The sequence below is a fragment of the Lygodium microphyllum genome, chromosome 5 (genome assembly GCF_053477565.2).
Source record: "Lygodium microphyllum isolate KBCC chromosome 5, Lygodium_microphyllum_v1.1.10, whole genome shotgun sequence".
Taxonomy (NCBI): Eukaryota; Viridiplantae; Streptophyta; class Polypodiopsida; order Schizaeales; family Lygodiaceae; genus Lygodium; species Lygodium microphyllum.
Window position 1 is genome coordinate 168,393,614 of NC_141139.1, and position 20,206 is coordinate 168,413,819.

Sequence of the window (20,206 nt, forward strand, 5' to 3'; positions counted from 1 at the left end):
GCTGAGGAGAGAGAAATTTCTGATTTCTATTAGGAGAAAATGTTAGAACCAGCTGATGTCTGCTGTGAACCAGCAGTAAATGCTATTGCCCAACAGCCTAGAAGCCTCATATGGATCACACCCAACCTGAGTGAATCTGCAGCTGCTGCCCTCCTTGTTGGAGCTATTGCCTGCAATAAGAGCCTTCCTGCCTAGCTAGAAATGGCCAAAACCTACGAGTACCTACTTGGACAGCACTCTCTCCTTGTCTCTCAACCTCCAAAATACACTGAATGGCTGGAATGACCCTCCACCAGGCTCTAATACCCTCTCCTTCACTTGCATGGGAAAGTTTTGCCACGTGGCAGCCTTCTAATTGCAGTTTCAAGCACTTTTTAGCAATGTTATATTAATTTTTAAAATATTAATTTTAAAAATTAATTATTAAAACTAATTTTACCAACCAACAATTAAACCAACTAGGCCAATTTGTCATCCAAGTATTCCTAAGCATTTTATTAGCCCCTAAACTGGTATTAATTCATTAACTATTGCCTAGTTCTTAATGTCACCATTGACATTAATGGCTAGTAAATTGATCTAGGCCAAAATCTGACCTCTCAAGTATAACTTATTACAACTTTTGCCTTTGGCACCCATTGACTTCTTAGGGTTCTTCGCCCATCATTGTCAAATTACTAACTTACATATCATATGTGCACCTACATTTGCACATTCAATCGATACTTAATCAAATGCTAAGCAAAGCATCAAATTTCACATCCTTGTGACAATCACCATAGCTTGGATATGGTGATGCTGTAAGAGTGCGCAACAGAAGAGAAACACGAACACAAAGAGAAGCAAAGAGAGAGAGAGAGAGAGAGAGAGAGAGAGAAAGAGAGAAAGCAAAAGATGAAGAAAAAATACTAAATTGACTAAGAAAAATATTGATACAATGGGGATAATGAAACCAGCCTTCCTCCTCAAATAGGGTGTTAAATAACCTGATTAGGCACTAATCACAACAATCACAAAATTCACATAGACTGAAAATGCACACTTTACCACTTAAATCTTAAACATTGGATACCCTGTGGCCCCAAAACTGGCACCCCTTGCGGTATTTCTTTATCTTATATTGCAAATGGAAGGAGTATATGAAACTAGTCTATGACTCACATAAAGCGGTAGTTCCTTCAATTAATACCTGGTCTTTTCTCACACACACACAAACAAAGACCTCACTCCCTTGCTCAACACCAGATTGGCCCCGAAGACTGGCGCCCCTCTCAGTATTTCTTTATCAATTAAAAGATGGAAAGTTACAAAAAAGAAATGTTCCAAAATACATAACCTGTGAACAATTGGTTTTCATCTTTTCTGAGTAAATCCCAGCTCCATAAGGAGAGTACAGCATGACCAAAACAACACCCCTTTTAGAAAAGCATTTTCTGTGACCATAACTCAATGATTCATGTGCATAATTGCAGTTTGCAAAACTCTGTATTTAGTATTCTTACTATCCAACATATCCAGAATAACATTCCTTGTAGGAAAGCATTTTCTGTGACCATAACTCAATGATTCATGTGTAGAATTGCAGTCTGCAGAACTCTGTATTTACTGTTTTTACTGTCCAGCATATCCAAAACAACATCCCTTTTACCCTAGTATCATTTCAGTAGTAAAACAGTCCCACAAACAACACTAAAGAAAAACCCTATTCCTGTGTAGCATGGTCATCACTTTTTTTAGTTCATGCATTGGAGAAGCCAACAGCTGCTCCTGAACCTAGACAGTGAGGCTCTTGCCTCAGCAAAAGCGCAAAGAAAATACAAAACTGTACATTCGATGGAATCAATCCATCATGCAGAGCATTTCCTTTGAGAATAGAGAGAGAGTTGACCAGAGGGAGCAAGTTGTACCTCCATACATGAGTCAGAGACGAAGAAGTACTCTCCATAGCTGATGAACTTGCAACAATCTACCCTCAGCTCCTCAAAACTTCATTCTCAAATCTACCTCTCATGCCTATTACGTTTTTTTAATGCTTCTCTCTCTCTCTCTGAAATTTGTGCCACATGGCATATATGTAACAATTTTCTCGTTTAAACCTTCTGATCTAAAATTCTCCATAATCGATGCAAAATTTGACCTTGGCACAAACCAGAGAACTAATTCTCGTGCAAAAACAAAGATAATGACACGAACTGATTTTGGGGTCCAAAAATAGTAACTCCCTGAATTTTAGGAATGGCGAACCCTGCGTTCCTCAAGTTGTTCTAAGCAACTTTTATCATTGCAACCACATCAAAAAGTGTAATGTGGCTCAATTACGATGACTTTTATTCCGTGAGCATTCTCATATGTGCATCTTCTATCTTTGCCAGGCTCATTGTCGTGTACCATCTCCAGTGACTAAGCACATAGTCCCAAACCACTAGCATTCTATTCTTCAGTGTCCATTCAATATGGAACCCGTCCTAAGGCTCACATAAACCATTAGTCCAATTTGTCCCAATGGCTGTCTCTTCTGGCCATGCAAAGATCCTGGCTTAATCCAAGAGACCTCTGGGTATAAAAAGCAACAGCAACTAAAGAAAAGAAAAATAAAATATTTATATAAGTAAATAAGAAAAACAACTGCAAAAAGTATCACCACGTGATGACAATATAGCTAAGATCCTTTGATCTCCTCCACTAATCCAAGTGCCTCTTGCTATCAAAAAAAACCAGCAAGCCTCCAAACCAATTTGCTCCTTGGTTTACTTAAGGATTGGCCTTCACCCTGCTCCTTGAAAGACAAATTCAGCCCCAAACTTGATTTTGACTGGTTGGCCTCTTGAATCTCCCTAAAATTCCTCAATTTCAGTTATTGGAATTCAAGTTCTAATCCCTCAATTCTAAGCATGCACACTGAAAAGCTACTACTGCCCTACTCAGATAGCCACAAAAGTTGTCGCCTATAGCTTAGGACCACTAGAAAGGCTGCTACCCCCTCTTGTATGGTATCATTTGCACCAGAAGGACCTTGGACTACTATCACCTACTCTTATAGGGCTCCAAACCGCTATCACGTATTGTAGAACTAATTCTTTGTGACTGCAAATCACATCAACAGCCTCTCCTTGCTATTAAACAGTCTCCTTCTCTCTCACAATGGCTAGAATAGACTTTCACCGACCCCTAAAAACGTTTTTCCCACTTGCATAGGTAAGTTTCGCCAAGTGACAGCCTTCTAATCCTATTTTTCAGCATTGTTTAGCTTATTCAATTAATTTTTAAAATATTAATTATGAAATATCATTTAATTGTAGTACTCAAAAAATTAATTTCACCAACCAATAATTAAATTGGCTACGTCAATTTGTCTCCCAAGTATCCCTAAGAAATTATTGACCCTAGGACTTGCATTAATTAATTAATTAATACCCAATCTCTAATATCACCACTGACATCAATAGTCAATAAATTGGTCTAAGCCCAAATCTCACACGGGATACAACCTAGTACCTGCCAAGCATAACTTATTATAACTCTTGCCTTAGACACCCATTGCACCCTTGAGATCCTTGGCCTCTTACCATGAAATAACTATCATGTGCATCACATGTGCTAAACAACCTTGCACATTTGATTAATGACTTAATCAAATGTTATTGACAAGATTAAAGCATCTCAAAATTTTACATCTCCATAACAAACCTTCCCCTTTGAAATCCTTGCAATCGTCCTCAATTACACTGCATTGTGCCAAAGGAAAAGCATACAACACCGGAATTTCCATAAGGCATCACAGTCACAACATCGGTCACTATTGTCCAACCATGCCACATACCCCAAACCTTACTAAAAATTTCCAGCCATTATAAACATCAAATAATACTAAGAATTAACTCAAAACTATAGCCAAAAACCCATTGGATGCATCCATAATTCATGTTTCTCAATTGTTCCGACTTCAAAACCATAGTAAAGCATATTCTCAGCATAAACCATGGCTAAAACTGTCAATGGAATTTACGAACCATGAAACCGACTAACCATTGAAAATTAAGTATCGACTAATCATAAACTGATCACATTCTAATCTAAGAACTGATCACAAACTGATTGCAAAAATTGATCAGTAACTAATGCAAAACTAATCCCAAAAGTGACCATAAATGGTTCTCAAACTGATCAAAAACTGAGCTGAAACTTATCAGAATTTTTGTCTCAAAACTGAGGTTAAAACTTATGCCAAACTGATCGTAAACCAATGCATGCTTGGGAAATGGAATCCATATACCAAGACATAAGACAGTACAGAAGCAATGTGAGTCACCAGCTATGGAGACACTGGCACATGCTCCCTCTTCCCAAGAATTGTCAGGTGATAAATGAATAAGGAGGGAGCCTGAGAATATATAGGCCAAATAAATGCCATAAAATATGACTGGTCGACCAGCATTAAATGCTGGCCGGCTGGCTGCAAATAATGTCAAAACACAATAAATAATGGCAAATAAAATGCCTAAAATATCTCTGTGCCCAGCCTGCTATACCACATGTACAGACTCAACCATGAACTGACTAATCTCCTAATACCCTCTCTCAGATCATGGGTGATTTGATACAATACAATATACAATGATAAGGTTGCATCATAGTACATACACTGATGTCCATCATAGTAGAACCATGGATACCCAAGTAGTGGGTATCCAAGCCACCACCAAGGTGCCTCGAAGAGAACCTGATGTCAGTGTTGATCATAGTAGCTCTCAATGTTTGTCAACAATGCCTCTGATGTAGCATACATGACCATCCTGTCACCAATGCCGCAGCACATAAATGACCATGAATTCCCCTTCTTTGGCTAGACCGCCAAAGTGTCCCCTCATGTGAGCTCCAGACGAAAGCCACCCACTCTCTGTCAAGTAACCAACCCATCATGAACCCGGATGTCAATCCCAACTCTAGGATTTGTACCTGCCAGACTTCGATCAATGCGTCAGGGATGTCCCTCTCTGGATCCTATGCATCTGTATAGAAATATAGATGAGGCATCGCTATCCCATCTCCCCACCCTCTCACACTCACTCTCTGGCACTGGAGGTCGTGAGGGATGACCTCATCACCACCACTAGAAAGCAACGAAGAAAGGGGCAACTAAGCCCTTCCCACGATCCAAAGAAGAGGATCCCTTCCGCGCCTTGGACTTTGCCTTGGCCAGAGGAGTTGGGTCGAAATCTGAGGCAAATGATGACTCGTCGGAGGAGTCCGCATCTCGCTTCGTCTTCTGCTCCTTTTTCTTCCGGGAAGCCACTAACTCTTTGCAGTCCTTCCTTAAATGACCCTTCTTGCCACAATGGTAACATTGGGCCTTCGACTTCATCTTCCAACCCCTCTCTGAAGCTGCAAGAGCCTCACGGGAATCTCCATGTAGCGTATCATCAATGGATGTGCATGGAGGAGCCATTTGTAGAGGATTGAGAAGAGAAGTAGAGAAAAGAAGGTATTTGGAGAGGAAACATAGCCAAAACACGAGCACAGATTGCAAAAAGGAAAAGTTCACATACAATATAATCCAAAATCTCACCAAAATAAGATAAAAGTTGCTGCAAAAAATCAAAAAATCAGTCAAAAACAGCAAAAACGGCCTAATAATGCAAGCACCCAACCAAGAGGAGATACAGAGGCACCAAAATGCAGGCTGTACAGATGCTGATGTCTTTGATCCACCATAGCATGGAAACCAGTGCCACCACCAAAGTACCACCTGTCCCATCATTGCATATATATCCTTATGCAAAAAAGCATTGGATTGGCATTTCCAAGTTGGCCTTGCATATGCATCAATTACCCCACTGACATCATTTGCTTATGCTCAGTACGCGCATTTGGAACATCATGCTATTGTATTGGCTCTTCCTTCGGTGTATTTTATTGTCTCGGAGCTCTTAAAGACGATTTTCTCTTCTTGCCTTTGTTGCCCTCCTTTAAGGGTTCAAAAAGCACACAAAAATTAAGGATCATTTGCCAATTGCATAAACATTTCAGCTATTGTCCTTAGCTGATCTTTAATTTGATCATCAAATTCCTCTTCCTCTTGCCGATCATCAACTTCTAAAGGCCTAGAAGAACCCACATTTTGGTCTAAACCAACATTATCACTTTGTTGGCTATGCTATGTGCCTTGTTCAAGATCAGGCATTGCATTTTCCCCAACACTTTGTGAATTTTCAAATTGAGAGACATCATTCCTGCCATAGTCACCAAAAAACGTGTAGTCAAACCCCAAAACGTTTTGTTTCATTTCAGAGAACGAAACTTTTAAGCTTTAATTTTTTAATTGAAAAAAAGCTATCCTGCGGTAATGAAAATTCCTAGGGTTGTACAAAACGTTGAAACATTGCTTTTTCTCCACTTTTTCTCCAAATTCGGGAGTCTCTCTGCTCCATTTCGTCTCACAACAATCGCCAACCCATTTGAAGTGCAGCCACCTCCTTCTCCATCGCTTTCTCCTTCTCCTCCATCGTTTTCTACTTCATCTCTTTCTACACCTCTATCTGCTCTTCTTTCTTTTCTTTTCCCTCGTTTATCTACTCTACTCCTTTTTCTTCTCTTTTCTCCATCTCTCTCTCCTCTTCCATCCACCTTAAGACTTGAGCTCTGAACTTGGATCTTCATGGCTCCTTACAAAGATTATACCCAAGATGTTTGGGAAGATACCTTGTTTGTCCATCTGCTAATGAAAACTACTAATGAGAGTTTTCATGCAACTTATAGAGTTGGTGATCTTACCCATATATGCAACGAGAGATGGGATTGATTTCATAAACCAATCCACATTGTTTCATACCTCCTTCATCCTTTGTATAAGGATACGAACCATTGGAGTGACAGAAAGCTTATGTCAGGATGGACTCAGTATCTTGATCGATTCTTTGAGTTTGAGAAAAGAGATCCGTAAGCTCTCTCTCTCTAGCTTATGACTTAAAATTTTTTGCTATGTATGTAACTTAAATCATTAATAAATGCCTAATGGTGACTGTAATATGTAATATATTATATGTATAAACTAATTTTTTATTACTATTGGACTATGAATGGGATTGAGGATGAGGTGATTCTTTTTATGCATAATCATGATTATTTTGCACAAGAGGTCACCTTTAGGCATGAGAGAAGACATCTTGCAGTGTCTCGGTAGGAGGTGCAATCCTTAGCTCTTCGTGTGTTCTCCCAAAAGTGGACTAGTCATACAACAAAGTGTATTTGGATGCTCTCCCAAGAGTGGACTAGTGGTACAACAGAGCGTATTTGGAACATATGTGCGGATATTCATACTAAGAAAAAAAACAAAAACTTTTTTTTCAATCTCGTATATTTACACTGGTAAATTTAAATGCATTGTGAATTTGTACTTCAGTCATGTGTAGATATTTATTTCTAAAATTTCACAAATATCAAATCCTCTTTTACAGGTTGAACACAAGCCAACTAGAGAAATTGATCTATGTGAATACCAATCTGCGCTTATTGGAGAAGCTACAAGGCCAAGATCTTAAGGGAGGAGAAGTGCTTCAATGGAAGGTAAAAGAGGTTGATAACGAGGTCATTGCCAAGCTGGAGGCGGGCTTACGACGAGGAGAGATAGTTGATCTTGCTTTCATCCAAAGGCGTACTAATGAGAATATTGCCTATGATTTCCTTCGAGAGGATGAGCTACGCTTTCAACTCGTAACCCATGCCCAAACACGTTCCATGGCTGCCATGATAGAGAAGTCACACCTACATGGCATTGAACAGAGCTTCTCTCCTTGCGTAGCTGATGATACACCAGCCTCCACTAGCACTGCCCGTAGAGGCAAGGATGCTCCTAGACATAGTTGTGGCAATGATCGGGGCCGTAGTCATGGTCGCAGCGCTTCATACATAAGCAAGAGATGTTACCATTATCAGAGTCCTCAGATGGGTCAAGCTACTTCATCCACTAGTGGCAATGACAAGCCAACTAGAGAAATTGATCTATGTGAATACCAATCTGCGCTTATTGGAGAAGCTACAAGGCCAAGATCTTAAGGGAGGAGAAGTGCTTCAATGGAAGGTAAAAGAGGTTGATAACGAGGTCATTGCCAAGCTGGAGGCGGGCTTACGACGAGGAGAGGTAGTTGATCTTGCTTTCATCCAAAGGCGTACTAATGAGAATATTGCCTATGATTTCCTTCGAGAGGATGAGCTACGCTTTCAACTCGTAACCCATGCCCAGACATGTTCCATGGCTGCCATGATAGAGAAGTCACACCTACATGGCATTGAACAGAGCTTCTCTCCTTGCGTAGCTGATGATACACCAGCCTCCACTAGCACTGTCCGTAGAGGCAAGGATGCTCCTAGACATAGTTGTGGCAATGATCGGGGCCGTAGTCATGGTCGCAGCGCTTCATACATAAGCAAGAGATGTTACCATTATCAGAGTCCTCAGATGGGTCAAGCTACTTCATCCATTAGTGGCAATGACAATGACAATGGCTCTTTTGATAGCCAAGAGTAGTAGCTAGTTGCTACATACATGATACTTACGACTTTATGATTGATGTGTTTTGTGATTGGTCACTAGATTTTTGTTATATTTTGTATTAGGATTCAACCAAGAGCTTTAACTCTTAAGTCTTTGACTCTTGATTGTTTCCTCACATTTTCTAAGTCTAAACTTTATGTTCTGTTCTACCATCTATCATCTATGTAAAAATGTACTAATGTATTTTGATATTATCATGAGTCATGATTCATTAATATTAGTTTGGTCTTTTCAGTTTTATTTTGAAGTTTGCACTATGTTAAATGGATTGTATATGTGTGGTCATATATAAATTATCATGATTTTTTTTCGAGAGAATGTGTTATTTGTGATTTGTGATTCATAAATCATGAATGCTAATCTTTAAATTAGTATAATTTAGAATCTCGATCAAAGTTGAAATGAATATTCATATTCTAGCCTTTGAGCTTTTGACTCTAGAGTCAAGATATAGGACTTAGGTTATAGGTACTTATAATTTGTATGTACAATTAGTAATTTTAATTATTATAATTAATATTTTTTGAAATCTTAAAACCTCGAGGTGGTCCGTGAAACAAAACCTCGAAACATGAAACAAGACAAAACGTTTCTGATGGCTATGATTCTTGCTTAATCCCCTCTCACCATCTGAAGACATTCTTGTTGTAATACTAAGCTAAATACGATTTCAGCCCTAGAGCAAACCTTGTGCCTCGGGCCCACCAAGTCAAGCGAATTGATGGTATCCCGATAATGAAACCATGAAACCAGCCTTCCTCTTCGGATAAGGTGGTAGATAACCTAATTAAGCACTCAAGCTAATAGATGAGCATAAGATGGGCTATCGCCTTTGGGATCCGTAGGGTCGAAACGTTATCCATAGCCATGATGTTCTTTCACAAGGTGGTCTTTCAAGAGGAGCCTCCACTTACCATACAGCCAATCCCAATGAGGCAATCTGTTATAGTTGTTGATAATATAGTGGTTCACGATCTACCCATTGTGTAGGATCGTGTTGTTAGACAAAGAGAGCATGCCGTAAAAACCCCACAACCAACATTGAGGCACTCTAATAGAGCTTCACGTCCTCCTGATCGCCATGAGCCCTCCATGGATTATATTATGGTGACAGACTCTACTAAGCAACTTATCTATGAGAAGGCTATACGCAGAGGTGATTCTCATTCTTAGGAGAGGGCTATGCAGTTTGAGTTTGATTTGCTGCAAAAGAACCGTACATGGACTCTGCTAAGCCACTTAATTATGAGGAGGCTATGCGTACAGATGATTCTCATTCTTGGGAGAGGGCTATGTGGTCTAAGTTTGATTTGTTGGTGTATACGAACCATACATGGAACTTAGTTTCCTTGCCTGATGGGAAACATACATTGCCATGCAAATGGATATACAAGTTAAAGAGTACCCTTGGTCACCCCAAGCCAACATATAAGACTAGATTGATTGTAAAGGGTTTTAAGCACGAGTATGGTGTTGACTTTAATGAAGTCCTTTCTCTTGTAGTCAAGATGGCTACCCTACAGTTGGTCTTGGCCTTAATTTCCTAGTTGAATTTGGATCTTACGAGATATTGACACAAACAATAAGCTACAGAGGTAAACGCTCAAAATGCAAGAAGGCCTACCATGGCAGCATAACACCACATGTTTGTCCTGCTGCTGCCCTGCATACACAGCAGCTCTGGAAACTAGAAAGTACTCAAATGTCATGTACATCTTGCTACCTTTATATTGCAAACACAAAATGCTTTAAGATGGAAGGGACTGTAGATGTTGTTGAGAAACCCTTCACCCGCAGTTTGCGTTTTTGGGTTTAGGTTTTGTGTTTAGGGTTTGGGTTTAGGGTTTGCAGCCCCAAAAAGGGGTGCCATCCTAGACTGACTATGCCTATTTATAGGCCACTTTCTCATTCATTCCTTATGGCTGATTCATTTAGTCCGTCACCTCCTCTCTCTAGCCTCTCCACTACCCTCACACCCCTTCAGGAGGACATTGCGGTTTGTGGTTCCTGGTTGTCTTCATCATCTTCCTTGTGCTACGGCACCCTTGTTCCCTTGTATCACATTCACTCCATGATTCAAATCTTCATCAGTCCATTCATCAAAGTTTTGTCTCTGTTCTCCTCTCTTCTCCATGATTGCCGAGTTCACTCCGTGTTCCTCCCCACCAACCCTATTGTCTCACTGGTGCGTCATCTTTTGACATGGTATTAGAGCCGAATCTGCTCAAACAGTGGCAAAGATCCTCCACTCCAGTGAAGGCAAAGACCGGTGGCGGATTCGGCATCCACTTCTCTTCTTCTTCCACTGTATCAAAATCTCGTTTTTGCAGGTTTCAGGTGTTTTCAGATTGCTGCCCACACCCCTTTCGCGGAGGACATCGTAGTCTCAGCTGTCCCTTGCTGTTATCTACAGTCTGGCGCCTGTTTCCAGCCTTCCACCTGCAATTTGCAGCTGTTTACAGCAGAACAACTGTTGCTGATCACTCTCCATTCAGAAAACAATCTCGTTTTTGCAGATCTCAGGTATTTCAGCTTGCTTTCCACACCCCAAACGCGGAGGACATCGCGGTCCAAGCTGGCCATTGCTGTCTACAACAGTCTGGCGCCTGTTTCCAGCCTATCACACACTATTCGGAGCTGATTTCAGTATATTGACTGCTGCTGCTGTTTTTTCCTGCGTTTTTAGACTTTCTCTCTCCTGCAGGCTGTCCTACCTGCGTTTTTAGTCTTTCTCTCATCTGCTGCCTGCGTTTTTAGTCTTTCTCTCACCTATTGCCTACGTTTTTAGTCTTTCTCTCTCCTACAGGCTGTTTTTCCTGCGTTTTTAGTCTTTCTCTCTCCTCACCTGCATTTTTCTACTGGTTGCAGTCTCTTATTGCTGGTCACATCCTCCTTCCACTGGCAGCTCACTTCCAGCCCTTCCACTACCCTCCCATCCCTTGAGGCGGACATTGCAGTTCGTGCCTCACACTGCCCTCACACCCCTTGAGGCGGACATTGCGGTTCGTGGTTCATAATGGCTGACCTCTTCCTTCTTCAGCAAGGCACACTGGTATCCATGGCTTCTTTACCAATAGATGACCAGACTACTGGGTGCTCCTACTGCAGCATCACCGGACACACCACCGATGCTTACCGACTTCGACCTTTGCTCCCCACCCCTCCGGAGTACATGCGTCTTCCACCAGGCACTCCTTGTGCCACCTCTCCTTTCTGGGCCACAAAGATTGTTCTGCATCGGCTATCAAAGTACTATGCTCAAGGCAATAAGACGCATCCGTTGTGCACTAAGTCCTTTTGAGCACATGGAGGATCAATTGGCGCTACGACCTCCTGGAGATCGTCGCAATGCCAGCGGCACTCTTCTCCCACTATTTTCAGGTACAATGGCTTCCACGACCTACAGCTCTACAGTCCGCTCCATCAAGAGACAGTGATTGTTTGATACCGTCTCCTCATCAGTCTGCTCCTTCAACAGACAGTGGCTGCTCGACTCCTTCCTCTTCTTCGACTACCCAATCTGCTCCACTGAGAGTGAAACCAGCCTTCCTTCTTGGAATGGGTGGTGATAACCTGATTTAAGAGTTAATTACAGCAATAAATAAATGCACATAAAATGAAATACACACTTTACCATAACATTCTTGGACAGTAAACTCCTTGTTGGCCCCAAAACTGGCGCCCCTTGTGGTATTTCTTTAGCTTTCATTCAACTGGAAGGAGTACAACTTGAGATTCTTCAATCTCCTCCTGCTAACCAATTGCTCTTGCTGTCATAAATGACCAGCAAGCCTTTTGGATCATTTGCCCCTTGATTCACCCAGGATTTCTTCTCCAATTTGGCCAAATGCTGCCCCAAATCAATTCGAGATGGGCTGGCTCCTAAAATCCCTTGATAATCTTCAATTATCAGTTGTTGATTTCAGTCCCTTGAGCCTTCAATCTCTGGCACGGATCCCAAGGTGGCTGCTAAACCCTACTTTCTGCTGTAAATTAGGGTTTACTGCAAAAATTACAGATCAGCCCACCAAAAATGGCTGAGATCTCCTCCGAATGTCTAAGAATTGCTGAGAATGGCTGAGCATAGGCTGAAGGAGATGAGAGAATGCTGTAAAGAGAGAAAATTCTGAGATTTGTCACGAAGAACTGATCAAAATCAGCTGCTGCCCTGCTGTACCAGCCCCAAACGGATGCACCAACAACAATAGGAGCATCAGAGACTATGATCTTCAGGAGAAAGTGCATCAACAGCAATTGCCAGCTTCCCAAGGTCAAGAATCAAGAATATGTAATCTCCATCACCAAAATGGTTCCAATGGCTGGGAATTGGCCCCAAAAGTTGGCAACAACAATCCAACACCTCTTTCCAACAGCTCCAAAATGAAAAAACGAGATTTCCCTCTCCCTTCAGCCCTATTTAACATTTCCCCCACTTGCATGGGTAAGTTTTGCCAAGTGGCAACTTTCTTAATCCATTTTCAGCAATTTCGAGTCATTTAATTAATTTTCAGAATTAATTAATTCTAAAAATTAATTCAGCCCTTAATCCATGCCCAGAAAATTAACCTTGCCCATCCAAAAATTAATTGGCTAGGCCATTTGCAACCCAAAGTGGTCCCATGCATTAATTGACCCTTGGACAAGCATTAATCCATTAATTAATGCCTAGTCCCTAGTGTCACCACTGACACTTAATGGCCAATTAATGGTCCTAGGGGCAAGTTGACACCAAAATTCACCTAGAATCTAACAAGTGTAACTTGTTACAACTTTTGCCTTTGACACCAATCTTTTTCACAGGGTCCTTCGGCCTTCAACTGTGAAAAAGTGGCTTGCACCGCAATGTGCAACACATGTGCATCTTTTAATTGCACATTTGATTAATCCTTTAATCAAATGTCAATTAAACATAAGCAAAGCCTCAAATTTTCACGTCCTCGTGACAGAGAGACAATGACTGTTGCCCACCTCTTGCTCCTTCTAAGCCCCGCCCTTCCCCTCCCTCAACTCCTCAAGTTCGAGAGGCTACCTTTGGAAGCTCTTCGGCACCCCAGCTACCTTCTTCAACACGACCGACAGCACTTCCTTCGTCATTAGACATTTCAGAGTCCGTGATCCATGAGTTTTTGGATTCCGTATCTACTTCAGAGGGGGATTCAGAGGTGGGATATTATTTCTTTGTCCTCAAAGGGGATATCTACTTCTTCTTTGACTTCAGCGGAGGCCCCTCCACCTCCCACCTCAGAGGGGGAACTTACTCCACATGAAGTTCTTCACCCATCCTCTACTTTCTTGGGGTGGCTATCTTCGACCAGTCATCTCTTCTACTGATACCCACGATCTTCAAGTACCACCTAGATCGGGACCTCGGAGGTTCAACCGCGACTTTTGGTGACGAGGCCTTCGTATTCCTTCCAGCATGGATGCACAGAGCTAGTGGCTTCTCTCCCAAGGTTGAGTTTCGGGTTCTCCAATTCACTCTGTCTACTGTTCTTTACTGCAGGTGCCATTTCCGGTGGAAATCTTGGATCTTAGGGGTCCTCTACATCTTCTTGACTTGGTCACTTGGTCAGCCTGGAGCCACCTCCTAAGATCGAGTACAAGCATTGTCAGAAGTGGTGCAGCAATGGAAGCGTGAAGAATATGCTGAAATAAATGCTGAAACACAAGACAGAAGAAAGAAAGAAAGAATGAACACAGTAGACAGATGAGAACTCAGATGTATGCTCGGGAAATGGAATCCATATCGAACACGAGACAACAGCATACAACGGTGAGTCACTGGCTGCGTGGGCTCCTCAGCACCGGCTCCTCTCTCCCAGAAGGATCTCCACTGATGGCTGAAGTACTAAAGACTGTGGAGGAGCCCTATAAATAGCCACAAAAGTGGGGAGCATAAAATGCAGGTCGGCCAGCATTTAATGCTGGTCGGCCAACAACAAATGCTAAAAAATACATCATAAATGGCCACAAAAATGTGCCATAAAATACTGCATAAAATGCCCAGCCTCTGCACACAGACTCACACCATGAGCTGACTCATATCTGCTAACACCCTCTCTCAGATCATGTGTGATCTGATACAATAAAATAGTACAATGATGGAGAATCATAAACTACACAACAAAGAAACACCAGAAGGACCATGGATGTCCAAGCGGTGAGTGGCCAACCCACCACCAAGATGCCTCGGAGAGTATCTGATGTCGATGTCGATCGTACCAACAACACCGGAAAATAGAGAAGACTCATAGCAGCTCTCTGTGTAATGTCACCTATGTCACTCAGGACATACAAAGCCAATCTGCCAAACATGTCTCTGAACATGTGACCATGGATTCCCCGCCTTTGGCCAAACCACCAAAGCGTCCCCTCATGTGAGCTCCAGACGAAAGCCTCTCGCTCTCTGTCAAGAAGAACAGCTCATCATGAACCCAGAAATCAACACCAGTCTCTAGGATTTCACTGCCAGATACCGTCGATGCGTCAGGGACGTCCCTCTCTGGAACCTGTGCACCTGTATCAAAATATAGATGAGGCACTACAGCCCCACCAACACCCGCTCACACTCCCTCTCTGGCACCGAGGAGTCGTGAGGGATGACCGCATCACCACCACTAGAAAGCACCCGAGGAAGGGGCCACCAAGCCCTTCCCGCGATCCGAAGAAGAGGATCCCTTCCGCGCCTTGGACTTCTCCTTGGTCGGAGGATCGGAGTCGGAGTCTGATGAAGGAGAGGACTCATCGGTAGAGTCAGCATCCCGCTTCGTCTTCTGCTCCTTCTTCCTGGAAGCCGCTAACTTATTGCAGTCCTTCCGCAAATGTCCCTTCTTGCCACAGTGGTAACACTGGGCCTTCGACTTCTTCTTCCCGTCACCCCTCTCTGAAGCTACATAAGCCTCACCTCCATAATGTGACGGAAGCCGCCCCTGGAATCTCAAGGATGCCTCATGCTCAAGAAGCATCGAGGTCATATGTGTAAAACTGACAGGAGTCGATGATGTCTGCGCCCGCATAGCATTGGCCACTCCATCAAACTCCGGGGGGAGCTTGTAGAAAGTGCACGGAGGAGCCATATGGAGAGGATAAGAAGAGAAGTAGAAGAAAAGAGGGTCGTTGGGAGAGTGAGCACAGCCAAAACGCAACCAAAAACACCAAAAATAGTGAGTTCACATGCAATATAACCCAAAGGCTGACCAAAATAAGCCAAAAGCTGCTGCACAAAGTGAAAAAATCAGGTTAAAACTGCCAAAAACAGCAAAAACGGCCTGAATAATCAGAAAAACAGGCAAAAATAATGCTGTAAACAGCAAAACACAGGGTGCAAACTGAATAAACAGGGGCTAAAGACTGTTGCCAGCAGTTTGATGAAGGAAACACGGGCAGCAAAGAGTGGAACAGCAGTAAACGCAAATCTGTCCAGAAAAACGCAAAACGCAAATGCTGAAACACTGTCGCCAGCAGCAAATCAGCAGTCGCCAGCAGCAAATCAGCAGTCGCCAGCAGGAAGGACAGCTGGCTGATCAGCAAGAAAGGTGTAAATCCTGAAATCAGCAAGAAAACACAGCACAAATAGGTTACAGCCTGAAATCTGATACCATGTCAGAAGTGGTGCAGCAATGGAAGCGTGAAGAATATGCTGAAATAAATGCTGAAACACAAGACAGAAGAAAGAAAGAAAGAATGAACACAGTAGACAAATGAGAACTCAGATGTATGCTCGGGAAATGGAATCCATATCGAACACGAGACAGCAGCATACAACGGTGAGTCACTGGCTGCGTGGGCTCCTCAGCACCGGCTCCTCTCTCCCAGAAAGATCTCCACTGATGGCTGAAGTACTAAAGACTGTGGAGGAGAAGCCCTATAAATAGCCACAAAAGTGGGGAGCATAAAATGCAGGTCGGCCAGCATTTAATGCTGGTTGGCCAGCAACAAATGCTAAAAAATACATCATAAATGGCCACAAAAATGTGCCATAAAATACTGCATAAAATGCCCAGCCTCTGCACACAGACTCACACCATGAGCTGACTCATATCTGCTAACAAGCATATCCTTATGGTTCTCGGCACCACACAAAGTTCGACATTCCTCCTATGCATTGCATGTTTTCATCATCTTTGTACTAGGGCGCTTGGGCAAGTGAACAATTTTTCCACGAGAGACACTATCCAAGTCGCACCTGCTGCATGAGCATTCTTCAAAATAAGCATTGCATCTCCACCTTACTCTTCTCTTGTTCCCCTTTTTCGGCCTGAGAGGGGGTGTTGAGAAACTCTTCACCCGCAATTTGCGTTTTTGCATTTAGGTTTTGCGTTTAGGGTTTGCAACCCCAAAAAGGGGCACCATCCTAGACTGGCTATGCCTATTTATAGGCCACTCTCTCATTCATTCCTTACGACTGATTCATTCAGTCCGTCACCTCTTCTCTCCAGCCTCTCCACTAACCTCACACCCCTTCAGGAGGACATTGCGGTTCGTGGTTCGTGGCTGTCTTCATCATCTTCCTTGTGCTACGGCACCCTTGTTCCCTTGTATCACATTCACTCCATGATTCAGATCTTCATCATTCCATTCATCAGAGTTTTGTCTCTCTTCTCTTCTCTTCTCCATGTTTGCCGAGTTCACTCCGTGTTCCTCCCCGCAAACCCTACTGTCTCACTGGTACGTCATCTTTTGACAGATGTCATGTATGTCTTGCTGCATTGTATCACAAACACAAGACACCTTAAGATGGAAGGGACTATCAACCCAAAAATACAAGACCTTCAGGCTGGCCAATGGGGATGTCCAAACTCAGTACACATGGTCAAAGACTGCAGAAACATAGCCTTTAGCACTACCAAACCTAGAAAACACAGCACTAGCAGTGCCTAGAAGGAGAAAATGCAGCCACAGCAGCAGGTCCCAAACAGGGAAAAGACAGAACCAGCAGATTGAGGAGATGGTAAACGCAGCACCAACAGGTCCAGATGTGTGAGAACATAGCATCAGCACCTCTGCTACAGCAAAAATCCAGCTGGCAGAAGGTTGGTGATGCTCCGAATCTGCCTAGAAAGGGCCGCCCTGATCAGGTACAGCATGCGAGCTGTCGCCAATGTTACAAGGGCTGTTGCCAGCTGAGAAGGCTTGGAAATACCTAACCAACTCTGAGAGGAATACCTTCGTTGGATAGCTTGGGACCATCGAACCCTCTCTCAAACATGTTCTCTTTCTATTTTCTGCTCAAAAGTCTGCAGTAGTGTCAAGTCTGAGCTAAACAAACACAACTATATAGAACCACATTGCCTAAGCCATAGTGCCTAACTGATTAGCACATCATCCACTTTTCAGATTTTGGTATAGAAGTCACTTTTGACTCCAAACTGTAAGCATGATACTGGAGCTCTTCCATCTAAACAGAAAGTGAAAGGCCCTTGCATTACTTGGGGTGCAAAACGATGTTGATTCCATGAAGTAGGATTCCAGAATCAATATGCATGAATTCTGATTCACATGATATTGGGCCCAATATGATTAACATGATTTCATTGGATTGCCATGCATGGCACCACAAACCCTTCTGTCAAACTGTCCTGACTCCTATCCTACCCAACTCTGTCAGTTCAGAGAGAGAGTCATGTAGGAGCACTTTATGTCGTTTCTTGACCATTTCATTCTTGTCCAACACACCAGCTTTTCTAGCTAAAAATTTGCAAATTGAACATGTTGTAAAGAGCTAATGAGCCCACGCAAATCTCCCCCAATCCATTATGCAAGAGATCCGTATCAACAAGTCAGAACATAGGGCTCTCATATGCTTGCTCAGCTAAGATTAGTGGAAAAAAGGACTTCGTACTGAAATTAGCTGCATTTCAACAAAAAATGCTCCCTAGTTCTCAGCATCAATGGGTGAAAATTCCACTTCCAGAATCCATCCAATTAACTACTCACACTCTCTACCTATCCCTGGACACCTATATGTAGCTATCCCTCTCCCTCTCCCACTAATCGCCCTCTCTGTCTGATAGTATCCATCTGTTTGTTTGTACACGTTTAAAATAGTAATGTTGTTGGTTACTGGGTCCTCTGGACCTCAAGCAAAACTTGCAGCCTCAAGGTCTTAAAGCGAAACTAGAAGTTCAACGTGGACTAGAAAACACATAGATATCGCCTACAAGTTTAACTCGTGGTCATTAGCAGTAGAACGTAGTACAATGGCATAGATCTCCACATTGCCTCTGTACTCCAGTGCCTGAAGCTCTTGAAGTCTCACTATAAACTTACGTGTTGTCCGAACACTGTGTATTTTCAGAGTAATTAGAGATGAAAAAATGTACTGATCTTGGAAAGGTGTAATTGTTTTCCCTATCTGAGAATGCAACACATTGTGGTTTAGAGATATCAATGTGGGTAGAGGTTGTACGTACCCTTTGAATACATCCCCGAATGAGCCTTTGCCAATGATCTCCAATGACTCGAATCGAGCCTCTATGCTCGCTTCAGCGCCTCCATCGACAGGATTACTGGCCATTGTGTGCTTAAGGCACCATGGATGTAGAAAACAAATTCATCAACGGAAAGATGCATCATCCTGCACGATTAGGGTTTCCACTACCCCTACAAAGAGGCATCTTGAAGAAAGCGATCTGGTAGTCCCCTATCTGTTTACAGAGGCAAGCCTGTGTGCATCAGAGCATGACTCCAAGGGAGCGAATCTGGCACTTGTGAGGGCCAAGGGAGGATTTAAGGCCGTGTCACTGGAGCTATCTCTATCGCCTCCGCCTTCGTCTACGGTCACCATTCGCGTTCAGAGGGACGTGTCATCCGCAAGCACTTGTTGGATGGGATGGGGGCCACGAGAGTAGTAGAGTGCGGGCGAAGGGAGGGCGCTGGCGATGGAGGGGGCAGGTGAGCAAGACACGGCGAGCTTCAGATGCGTATGGAGATGGAGATCGAAGCAATGTCGTGATCTTCTCTTTCGATTGCTCTTTTCCTTTCTTTTTTTATTGCCTCGTCAAAAGCCCACAGACACAAGAACGCTTTGCAGCACACGAGAGAGACAGAAGGGGAGGAAACATTCAGCTATACCTTAATGTTGTCATCTTTACACCGTTTTTCTTTTCTTTTTTCTGGTTTTTTTTGCCGGGTTTTGCAAAGTATATCGTTATTTTAATCTTTTTCCTAGTTTTCTTACCTGGTTTTGTAAAGTTTTTAAAATTTTAAAATTTGAATGAAATAAAAAAATGTAATTACGAAGTATAGTATGTTGTTTTCATGAACAAGTGTAATGTAGTTGAATGATAAAAATATGTTATTCCTATAAGCATCAATAGATGTTACACAAAAACAAAGTTGCAAGACATCCTTCATGACTTCTAGAAAAATAAAAACTATGGCTTGTAGAAAAATATCATTAAAACCTTTTTGCTGCAACTTGGTATGACACAGACAAATTTATAATGTACATTAATAATGTACACATCATGTGGTATAGGCACAATTCATTTACAGAAGAAACACAACTAACAATAGCTTTGTCAATCACTATTCTCATCCTTGCATGCCAACAACATGGAGTCAACATGATGATAACGAAATGCCGATCGTGCCTTGCAAACAAAGACTAAAACAAATATGTGGTCTTACTATTGCCAAACTACATAAAACGAA

At 42.6% G+C, this 20,206-nt stretch overlaps 1 protein-coding gene and 1 pseudogene across 2 annotated transcripts in view; one reads left to right on the top strand and one right to left on the bottom strand.

Moving 5' to 3' along the window:
* The window catches only part of LOC148036669 (uncharacterized), a 63,448-nt gene extending 43,847 nt beyond the window's left edge, over nt 1-19,601 (bottom strand). The window contains exon 1 of one of the 2 annotated variants that reach the window (XM_087678712.1): nt 18,964-19,601. Coding sequence is in view for 1 of the 2 variants with exons in the window: in XM_087678713.1 (XP_087534839.1) it covers nt 18,964-19,067 (104 nt within the window). In the remaining variant the exon portion in view is untranslated. The remainder of the gene's footprint in view (nt 1-18,963) is intronic. The other variant, XM_087678713.1, reaches the window with a different exon arrangement.
* Nucleotides 6,656-8,052, top strand: LOC148036670 (uncharacterized; annotated as a pseudogene).
* Nucleotides 19,602-20,206: the final 605 nt, after the last annotated feature.